The 12259-nt window shown below is 32.1% G+C and overlaps 2 protein-coding genes and 1 long non-coding RNA gene across 4 annotated transcripts in view; 2 read left to right on the plus strand and 1 right to left on the minus strand.

Annotated features, from left to right (window-relative positions):
• Positions 1-12259, plus strand: part of LOC147066824 (polyprenol dehydrogenase-like) — a 656880-nt gene that overhangs the window by 421479 nt on the left and 223142 nt on the right. The window lies entirely within an intron of this gene.
• The window catches only part of Slik (Sterile20-like kinase), a 65943-nt gene that overhangs the window by 26893 nt on the left and 26791 nt on the right, over positions 1-12259 (minus strand). For both annotated transcript variants that reach the window (XM_085953626.1, XM_085953625.1), the window contains exons 7-8: positions 8692-8835; positions 2914-2998 (exon numbers count right to left, since the gene is read on the minus strand). In XM_085953626.1, the coding sequence (XP_085809752.1) occupies positions 2914-2998; positions 8692-8835 (229 nt within the window). The remainder of the gene's footprint in view (positions 1-2913; positions 2999-8691; positions 8836-12259) is intronic.
• Positions 10441-11906, plus strand: LOC147066829 (uncharacterized). Its single transcript, XR_015071516.1, has 3 exons — positions 10441-10570; positions 11056-11210; positions 11493-11906. It is a non-coding gene; the product is annotated as an uncharacterized LOC147066829 (long non-coding RNA).

Genomic DNA, 12259 nt, shown 5'->3' on the forward strand with positions numbered 1-12259 from the left:
TTTACTCCCTACTTCAATTATAGTTTGTTAATTTATGGCTACGGCCGTATGTTGTAGCTTAATTACTGGGGAATGACAAAAGAAATGGCGTATTTCAAAAAAACACTACCTTATTCTTAGGTCAATAATTATTATAAAGCAATCATTATTCATAAAATGTTTATCACACTTGAATGTTCAAAGACATAGCTTATAATAAGTATCTTTAGAATCATCTTGAAATGTGTTAATCTTGCCGATTTTTTGAATAATAAAATGCCTAATTCTTGTCAAATTTGGGATCACAGAGATTATCAACATAATTTTTTATCGTGAATATTTTACAAAAATTATCTCGTAATAAATTATGCTAATGGTTTTATAAATACGTTTAAAAATTAATACATGTAAAAAATCTTAACACCACTGCACATTTATGTACTGAAATATGACTATATTCTAAAACATTAGAGCGAGAGGTTTAAAAGAATACTATTTTATGTAATAAAAATACTTCATGCAGTCATCAAATGTTTAAAATAACTATAAAGGATAATAAGGCTTCAAAATTATATAAATAAATCATCTACAACGTTTAACCTTTCTAACGCGGCAACTGACTTTAGTCAGCCTATACGCGCGAGTCATCCGCGCGTCAGCTGACTAAAGTCATTTCGATTTTCGTTTGCCTAGTACTCCTTTCGGCCAGGCGCGAATAATTCGAACATTGATTTAATTTATTCAGAAATCATCCTTCTCTTGACATCTGTCAATGGATAGCCTAAACTTTTGTTCTATCTAATTTAAATAAATATTTTTCGGGAGCGTGTCTTGAATAAAAAAATATCAGTCATCGGGCCAATTCAAATTTGCCGCGTATATAGTGTCTTATCGCTTCTTAGTGCATGTGCGTCGAAGACATTTGACTGACGTGTTTGTAACGATACGAGTTTGCGATATAATAAGTTATATTGTTTTTTAATGATTGAAAAACTATTTGGTGCGTAAACTGTTAAATAGAATATTCGAAATTTACATTGATCAAAGTGAATTTACAAAATATTTTTACAAAAGGAATGCTTTTGGAGATTGCATTCATTCGCCTATCTGCTATTATATTATCCGCGAGTAAATAGTTTCGGAAAATAATTTGAACAAGGTGTCATTTAAATATACCTAGGAGTCCGCGATTCAATATGTCTCTTTGTTTATCATTGATTAACATTTTTAAATACTATTTTCTGGTTATAGAATTAGGTGAAACAGACAAAAATTATTTATTTACCCTAGTTATCAGCCATTTATAAAGAAAAGACACGAACAATCAGATGCCCGTTCCCGCATAAATGCGGAAATTGTCGTATTACGCTACACCAGGTCCCGCGCTACTGAATTTTTATACACTGCGCGGCAAATCATCGTCTGCTGGTGTGAGACAGACACTTGAGAATTATTTTTTTCGTAACACTATTCAAAAGGGTTTGATTCATGACTACTATTTTTTTTTATGGAGAATTCTTCTTATATTTATAGTCGAAAATAACTCGAGTTACTTACTATCATGTCATTATAATAAAATAAGAGATTACCTATTCTAGTACCAGTGGGTCTATTCTATACTTATCGACCGCTAAAGTGATAAAGTAATAAATATTATCATACTTAGGGTAGGTTTGTATCAAAATGTTAGCACTTATTGTAACAATTACACGAAGTTGGTTTTTATTGTTGCAATAAGTGCTATATTTTAACAGCACCTATCTTGCTGCTGTTGAAATATCGCACTTATTGCAACAATAAAAACCAACTTCGTGTAATTGTTACAATAAGTGCTAATATTTTGATACAAACCTACCCTAAGTTTGATACTATTTATCACTTTAGTGTTCGATAAGTATAGAATAGACCCACAGGTTATTGAAGTAATATAATAAAAAAAAAAACAAATGAACTTGAAAATAAAATTGTGGTGACTATAAAGCATTTAGAAGTGCAAAAAGTGTTTGAAATTTAATATTTTACGAATTGTAATAGCCTAATAGGTATTCGAAAAATAAACCGTTTTGTTATAAACTATGTGTCATTCGATTCCATTCAGTTCGGAGTCAATGGTAGGTACAAACCAGGCACTGGTGGTAAGTACATTACTCTCAAATAGCCAGTAGTTCTCAAGGATGATTTATTTATACTCGACCTGCAGTGCTGCAATGTGTATGGGAGTTCAAATAAAAGTTACACAGTTTGAGATGTCCTGGATGCTATAAAAATGAGCTATTTATGACTGATATTTTTTTAACACACTCAACAAAAATGCTCATAAAAGTCATAAACCATATTATTATTCATTATGTGTATGACATATTTGTCGAAATCGTAGCCGTAGACTATAATACTGAACTGTTCTTACACTTGTTAATCTGTCATCGACGCATTAGTCCAGCACCATTTCGTAAGTGTCATGGCGCCGCTCGAGTAAGCCGGCATTTTTTCAATGAAGAAATCTTGTTCGTGATTTCTTATCAGTTTTAGGCGACGAATGTTTATTTTTAGAGTCACATAAAATATTAGGTTCTGTCATAATCATTTTTGAACTTGACTCCGATTTTTTACTACTCTATTTGTGTATGTTTGACTGACATTTATTACGATTTATTGATGCTTGAAATAACAACGCGCACTGTTGTACTAAGTCGGGATTCGTAACGCTTAGAAAGGGTTAAGGAGTGTCCAGGATCATGGTTTGAATATACAATAAAAACTCAATTTTGACCTTCGACGAGCATGTCCCCCCTTAATGTCATGCAACTAAATTGTTAGCTTAACACATTTTTCTAAGCTTTGGAATGTGGGGTTTAGAGCAGTTACTCATTAATAGAACGGTCTTGATTTTGGAGGTCGTTTTGGTAATACATACATATGTTGTTGATGACTTACGTTTGAGGTCTGAGGGAGTGTCGCCCGACCTGACCGAGGTGGAGTCATCTTCCATCTCCAGCGGAAGGTGTGAACTGCGGTGTTCCTATTTAACAAAAAGGTGAACAATCATGAGTAAGAGCAAAATTGAACAATTACAAAGCAACTTGTAAACTATTGCTCGGCCTATAATCCTATGATATTGTGATTTTGTCAGTGATACTTAAAGTAAACAAATAATACGCAGAAAAAATTATATGAAATTGTTATGTTCGTTCATTTATGATGAGATCATTGGGTATAGCAGTGGCGAGGGGTGGAGGTAGGCTGTTAAGATCTGACATAAATAGTGCACACTAAGCTTTATCAGTCATACTTATTACTTACTAAAGAGTACAAACTGCAGATGATGCTGGTTAGTTTTTAAAATCAATTACCACGGGGGTATACCAATCATTAGAATTGAAATTTGGATCGGTTCCTCATTATTTTTACAAATAGAATTTGTCTTATGATAACCCAACTAAACAAGAGTTAATTTTTGAATGAAATTACACATGAACATCAATGGTTTAGTGCGCCGATTTTGCATGTTTTGAGAAAGTTCAATTATAAAGTTTCAAATTGATTTAAAATCAAAGGTAAAGAATACACATCCATTAGAATGAGGTACGTCTCAAATACATATGTACAATATTTTCACAGCATAAAGGTCTTTATGTATGATGCAGAGGGGCATTTTGTATAAAATAACTCAATTTCATTAAAAACTGGACATACATTATCTGTGTACCAACCAGTACCAACCCACCAATATATTATATTGCAATTAACAAGTGTTACAAAACTTTCCACCACCAAATACTTATTAATCCTAAATAACGAAGTTTCAATTTACTGTGATAACAGCCTGGTTCGTTTGTAGTAGTGGTAAATAGACATGTATTTTGACAAATAAATTGTTTTAAAAACACCATATGGTATGGTATAGAAAAATGGTATTTCAATATTTTATTTTCATGTATGTATATGTTTAGTAGAGATGAAATTTTCAAATGTAAATTGAAACTTCTAGTGTGGAGAAATCATTCATCGCTATCCACATCCACCACCCAGATGATAATACTCGAGATAAAAAACGTAAGGAAACATAATATATTCCACCACCATTAATAAAACCAAGAATTTAGAAGAGATTTCACCATCTATTTACAGGTCAAACGAGAATTTTATCAGAGATAAGTTAACCAAAAGTGTTGTTCTTTCGTAAATATATACTGTCTAAAAGAATTTTAGATCACTATTTTTGCCCGTTTAAATGGTTTTCATCTTGTTTTGAAGATTTTCGAAGATATTGATAGATTCAATTTTTGCTGGATATGTTGTTGCACAATCTGCTAATGCATAGAGCTGTCGAATTATAAGAAATCGGCATACCTTCGACGCACCATGATGTGCGTGATGCTGCTCAAGGTCGCCGCATGCAATTGCAAACAAATCAAATATATCACAAGAGGTTAGGTGTTAGTCATGTCATGTTAGGTGACGTTAGTTATGTAGATGGAGATTGTTTGGTTTATACAATACATATCAGGGATCGCTAACTTGTGGTTGCGATTAATTTTATATATTACAAAAATTGACAAATGCTACTTCTACTTACTTTCTACAAGACTTTCAGCATTGTTTGTTATCATATTTGGTTTTCAGCTTGTTATCATGGATCTTCCTCTTTCTTTATGGGCTCGGAATAAATGAAGAAAAACACATGATGCCAAAACCCAAAAACCAAATACAATGAACACTTCAAAAAAATTGTAAATTTATTCAAGTTCGGGTTTTAACATTTCCTGTTGAGCATACCTGATATAATATATTGAAGTAGATATATGTAAACTTAATATTACTTTTATATCTGACGAAATGATATCTTTAATAAATTCAAACTATTCCAAAGGGTGAAAACACATTGAAGTGATAAAGTAACAAAATAATTAAAATTCTGTTGTGATAAACTGCGTTTACCCTTTTCTATCAATTCTTAAAAAAGAATTATCAATCGGGAAAAAAACTATTTATATACATAATGTAGAACCTCGATATAACAGATTTCGGATATAACGGACAAAACATCCCGTCAAATGTGAAAATTGTTAAAAACATCCTGTTACTGCTATACATGTTTAAATCAAAGTATCACCGTTTGTAAACAATATTCTGCGCATGATAATCACGTAATACCTCTCGCACTCGAATTCAAGTCATAATGCTGTCATACTCGTAGACTAAACGTAGCTTACTGGCTGGCAGTTAATTAACACAGCTGCATTTATTATTCCATTCAATACGTTTACAATGGTTAGAAGATGAAGGTGATCCTGGGTTGATTTTTGTAATTTTAGAGTTGATTATAAAAATAAATAGCAGTCTTCAAAAGTGTAAATAAATCTTGATTTTTTTTTCAAAGCAGGATTACCAAAAACAAGCGCGTTGAGATTGAACATTAATATCACTCCATATCGGGTATGTCTGGATATATCATTCAAAGATGAAGGATTTTGTTTGTGAACGGAGTTTAGGTTTTAATAGACAACCCCTCACCCGCATTAGTCTGTAATATCGATGTTCTACTGTATGTATTCAATATTTTAAGAAAATGAACAATGGTGTACTAAAAATCAAATCAACAAAACATACCAACACTATAATCTACAAACAAAAATATTTCAAAAGGATAAGTAAATTGAATTGAGAAATACATATGCATTAACATCTAAATGAGTTTTTTTTCATCCATAACAAATTTGTTAAATGTCATATATGGATACCAAGCGGAAAGAAGAATCAGAATCCACCCAACCTCAAAACAATATGACGAATTATATTACGAACTAATGTAAAAATTTACATATTTTGCTAATATGTGACCATAAGTTGGCCTTAATAAATGATGTCGTCGGTGTTTTTAATCAACCATTTTGGCGAAATCGAGATTTTAATGAAAAAACAATATGTACCTCACTAGCTCTATTGTGTAAATTTGTGTCTCCACAGGAAAGTACTTAAAAACAACAATCGTAAGGGCGAATATCCACTTAGTATTACGAATAAAAAGCGAATGTAACATATTAGGCCTTTTAAAATACTATATTATAAGGACAGTATTCTTTCTAAGTTTTATTATAAACTTGTTATACATCCACAGGTAATTAATAAATAAATGTCAAAAGTTAAAAATCCTCCTGTAAAATAGCATTTTGGTTAATTCGCCCTTTTTACAAAACACCGATGATATATCAGCTAAGTCATTAAGTTTGTGACAGACTATGATCTTTCTTTTATCTACGCCTTTGAATGATATTTTTTAATGGGATTGTAAGAAATTGTAATTGAAATGAATGAAATTATATGGTAAATGTATGAGATAAATACATAACATGTATATTCGTAAAAAAATACTAACCAATTCTTTGATACTGTCCTTTGTTAAACTTCCTACTCTGTCTCTTGCTTCCGTTTCTCTGATTTTTAAACTTCTACACGCATCAATTTGCACGTGGCAACATCAACACGAAAATATGATGATTATAATGATAATCTCGCAAGCAAGGATTCAACATTTAGAAATTTCATACATGAGGAAATATGTTTTTGCAAATAGAATAACGATTACAGGGGTCATAGAAATATCAGAGTTTTTCAAGCGAAAGAGACAGAGGATGCGGCATTATGTTTTGTTAGGCAAGCGTGTAAAAGCAAAAGAGACAACAACACACGTGTTAGTAATATTATAATGTAAACAAATAGTTAGTAGTACAATAATTATATACATAATAGGTATATTATTATAATATACATGTGAAAATAATATGAAGTAGTCACTAACAATATATTATAAAAGAGAAATCATTACGCATAAAAATTAACTGATTATAATAATTATTGTCTAATCTAATCACTTCAAAAATCAATCGACGAAAACCTCACTAAGGCCTTCCTCCCACTGCGGAACTAAAATCTGACGGAACTAGTTGGTGATGGAACTCATCAACTGACCAATGTAATGCTTCGCACACGGCGTTACTGAAACCCACTTGAAATAATAATTAATCACATAACCTCAAACTGTCAAACTGGACCATCAGCTGTTTTGTACAAAAACCGACAACAACTGCTGCGTTTACTTGAATACATTAGGTTATTTCAATTTTGCTTATCTTGTACTTTTGACAGCTTGGGTTGTTATGGTTTTTATAGCATGACGCTCGTTACGCAGTGCTACCAAGTTTGGTAAGAAAATATGACTTTTCACCGAATCTACGGATATTAGTACCACTGTTTTACGGTGACTGGAAACTTGAGAGACCGTGCGACTAGCATGTCGCGTCCGTTATGAAACTGAGAGATTCCAGTCTCACCGTCAGCGAGCCGCCATTGAAATACATTAGCGTTGGAATTTTAATTTCAGTTCGGTCGGATTTCAGTTGCTCCGTTGGAGGAGGGCCTAACTCGTGTCCATACGATGAAAAAATTTACAAACTTTGAAAATACAGAGAATTTGATCATTGTATTCAATTTTGAACTTCTACTTGAAATGAAAACTGGATAATTTTTGGTGTATTATTTACATACAAAACACGCAAGGACAATTTCATATCTATGACATCTTGATTATTGCTAATTTTAGGAAATTAACACTGGTATATCATGTTCATTAAAAATAATTAACACAGCTTATGAGAAAATTGCGGTTTTGCTGTTATTCAAAAATTTATATTTTTCAGTAAGTTACACATTATATTTTTCAGTTTGTATCTTTATAAACACGATCTTTTAAATTACTATCCATAGATATGATAAATAATTCATAATATACCTACTATATTATAATAAAATTTATAGAATAGTATTTGTTTATGGTAGAGTTTAAATCACACAACTTTTCCCTATTTTACAACGTTTTCTTAGCTCGTATTCTTATTTGTCCGGTACAAATCTTGCAATCGATTTTTAACTAACTTCCCGACTAACTAGACATTTGAAACTTTTAGAATATATCAGAACACGATGCCAATGCATTTTTTTAATACTTTTAGCCATCTTTAAGTAGAATTTAATTCAGTTAATTCTGTTTTGTATGAAAAGTTATTTCGATACCATTAATGGTTGCTAGGGGGTCCTAGCAACTAAATTATTAATATATACATGCGTTACTATGGAAATCAATATGAACTGACATTTCATTATTCAGTATTTCTATCAAGTACAAATTGTTTGGATCGTTTAAGCTAGTCAAGTCAAGTTTATATGATTCAACAGAAAATTTAAAAACGTTGTATATAAAAAGTTCTTTTTATCTTGTAATTATTTTTTACTGAAATTAAAACATTCCTATGGATAATAAAATATTGCATGATATAGGCTCAAGTTGCATGATTGTAACATTTATATAAAATAATAAAATAACCATCACCACTTAATGGATAAATTAAATAGTATAACTGAACACAAACAAAATCAAACTCATTACAGAAATACAGTGAACAGATTCAGAAGATTTCTTGAATGTCAATATTCATACTACAATTATTTTTTTACATTAAGTCCGTAATAATTAAAATTGTCAAAATTTCACTGTATCTATGTATTGCATATTGTTTACGGGTGTTCATTCACAGTCGTTCCATTTGAACAGAGCATGGTGAGGCAATGGATCGCTCAACCCTGTGTTCGAATTGGACCGATCGTCAATGGCCACCTTAAAATAAAGCATTCAACCAACAACTTAAATGCGCATACCTCGGTATCGTCATCAACCAGCTCTTCCTCGACCACCTCAGCCCGGTACTCGAGGAGCAGATCCCGCAAAGGTTTTGAGTCCAGCTCACCCATTATGAAATTATGCTTCAAGAGGTCGTCCGCGGTCGGTCGGTGTAGAGGATCCTGCAAAATAATTCACAATTATTCAGTACTCATTTACAATATTGCATATTAATTATTCAGAATTGAGAAGAAAGTGCCTCTAGAGGTGATAATAAAGACTATCCATGCTTAGATACGCAGACACTATGCCCATTTAAAAATCAGAATTAAATGCATAGCGGTGGAAAGCAGAACCCTGGACATCCAAAATCATATTAGATAGAAGCAGTCAATTGTTCAATAATGACGCACTTCCAAAGATTACGGTTGATGAATTTGTATATCTTGGCACTTCCATTACAAACACAAGAGGTTACAAAAATTAGATTAATGACAGAATAGGCATTGCAAAAAGAGAGCAATGACAGACTTGAACAAAATACGGAAAAGCAGTGCCATAGCAAAATGAACCATAAATAATGATGCTTTGATGTATTCATCCTGTAGCTACATTTCCATTACAATATGAATGTTTTAGAGTCGGCACAAGTCAACGTAGATAGCAGTGGCGAGGGGTGTAGGTAGACTGTTCGACATACATAGTGCACACTAAACTTTATCAGTCATATTTAATTTTGTTATCATTGAACTAAGAATAAAATCTGCAGATGGTACTGGTTAGTTTCTAAAATTTAATTAAACAGCGCCTAAACCAAACTATAATAGTTTTGTATACAATGGGCGGTCTGGTAAAAATAGTGCACACTTTTTCAGTCATACTTATTTGTTTTCGTTGAATTAAGAATACATATTAAGGTGATGTCTCTAGGTAAAGTTGTTATCGAAAAATAGCTAGAAAAGTTTATTAATCGGTAAATATATATTCAAAAGTAATGAGAAAAATAAAATAAAAAATTAAGAAGTATCATGGAGTTCTATATACCAAAAATAAGTGTCAAATTCGGTACATTTCTATCGGGTGGTAAGAATGAATGACATAAGATTTATTATCAAAATTACGATAAAAATGTACGTAAATCTATTACCCAGGGAAACGCTAAGCGAAAATTGGAATTTATTATATCCTTATATCTCTTTTTTCAAATTTAAAAAACATCGATTTAGAGGTTAGAAAGCACGCAATTAAAATCGAAAAATCTCGGCTTACACGCAATTTATCGCGAATAACGCTTAGCGTTTCTATTAAAAATATTATTTATTAATTTTTACGGCAGTTATTTAAATTTAATCATGTATTTTTGTATATTAACGAATCGATAGAAATCGAAACCATAATAATTGCTCAAATTGGCAACATGTTTGTCTGTATGGTGCTGCCGTTGTGGAATTATTTGGAAACAAAATATCTCCATACAAAACACACATACCATAACATGACGTTGAAAATGAAACTCACACATAGACAAGACAAAATAACATTTCTCTGCATTTTGACAAAAATCAGTTTATCAGTTTGAGGCGAAATTGCCATATGAATAAAAATAACTTAATAATTGAAATTAGAATATTAACTTAATTTACGTATAAACCTGCCTATATTCAAAATTTGAAACTGCGAATTATTTGCAATTAGTATTTGCTTAAATTACAACTGTTTTTTTATCATTATTTATGATAAAAATAATCAACAAAATAAACAAATCTCGCATTTTAACATGTGGTAGCATTAGTCTATGGTAGCATTCGTGCTCTCGATCTAATATCGGATTTATGACAATTCTTTTTTATTTGGCCATTATTAGGTATATTGTTTGAAAACAGGAAGGAATCGACTCATCAGTAACATTTTTGTCAAGTAAGTAAACTTTTCAGTGTATAATAAATAATATTATTATCGTACATCAAAATGACAAACTATGTCACGCAGTTTTGATTGTCAAACAAACATTCAAAAATTATTGAAAAGAGTTACATATACTGTATTTTCAATCACCATCATGCATTTATCATCAATATATATTATTTTAGGCGTAGACTCATCGTTTTCGTAAAATTATAAATACTTTACGTTAGTTTGAGGTTATGTTTATGACAAATGTCATCGAGCCCATCTTGTACGTTTTGTAAATTATCTAATAGATAGTGAATTTCTTTCATTCGCATATTATGATTGTAGAACCGAATTTAATAAAATAAAATTTTAATTTCATTCAAAATTACTGAAACTTGTCTCGAAAATGTATCTCATAATCATCATTATAATTATTCACAATGCTACAGTGATAAGTTTGACACGAGTATATGAATGTAATTAGGTTATGTTTTTTTGTTTACATATAGATAAATCTTTTAATACTGATGAACTCGACGAAATATTGGACGACAGACTGCGAAGTCGGCGACGGTTACGAGTCCGACAACAGCGACGACATTTACATTCGACATTTACAACCTTCGACATCACAATCCAGGGTGCTTCCCTGGCTCACAAAATGGTAGGTTTACAATTTTCTTAATAATATATTTATTGGTTTTATATACCATCCGGTCATACACTAGATTCATTTTCATTACATGCTTTGGCAAAAAAACAAGAATTCATTACATCTTGTACACATGATGTAGCGATTGTCTCGAATGAGGAGTTGATGGTTTGAATAGTAAACTTCAATCAAAACATATTATTACCCATCATTATTTGTATTTTTACTGCTAAATACTTGAATTAATGAGGAAATATGGATTATGTAATAATATTTTTTTTCCTATTGTTTCAGTATGCCGAATGCTGGTCCGGAATTGGAGGAAGATTTGTTGGCGAGAGGGCATGTCGGCGATCGGATAATTGCTTATTACAGGACTGCGATGAAGACATGCAAATGGCCTGTGAGGGTTTTTAACCACTTTGTGGACTTGGCGGTAGTAAACTGTTGGCTAATGTATATGCGGAATTGTAAACTAGAAAATGTACCCCGAAAGGATATTATGAGACTGTTGTCGTACTGAATCAGATTAGCGAAAGCTATGATTCGGTATGAAGATCGGGTAGCCAACATTTTAACACTGCCAGCACGAGGTCGGCCAAGAAACATGTCGACATCGCAGGTAGACACAGAGCCACCAGCTCGCAGGAGAACGGTTTTCCCCCAACCGATCGCTGAGGTACGTTTGGACAGCGATGGCCACCATTCGGCATCCGTGTGCAGATACCCTGGATGCAAGTCCCGCACCAGGTATATTTGCATAAAATGCAATATATACGTGTGCACAAAATTTTGCTTTGAGCTGTATCACACAGTATAGGATGCAGCTCAAAGCAATTTTAAAGTACATATCGTCGTTGAAACTAGAAAATTGTGTAACTCCAAAAACACTACTTTACAGGAGAGACAAAAAACATTATGGTTTCCTATACAAATGTATGGTTTTGGAGTGAAATCATCCATGATTTAACAATGATACAATTTTTCTGGAATTACAAAATTTGCAAGACGGATAGATATTATCAACGGCCACTAGATGGCATTCAAAGTGAATTTTCGAT

Source organism: Rhyacophila brunnea, unplaced genomic scaffold (assembly GCF_057557595.1).
Source record: "Rhyacophila brunnea isolate RB1 unplaced genomic scaffold, BYU_Rbru_1.0 scaffold_4, whole genome shotgun sequence".
Lineage (NCBI taxonomy): Eukaryota > Metazoa > Arthropoda > Insecta > Trichoptera > Rhyacophilidae > Rhyacophila > Rhyacophila brunnea.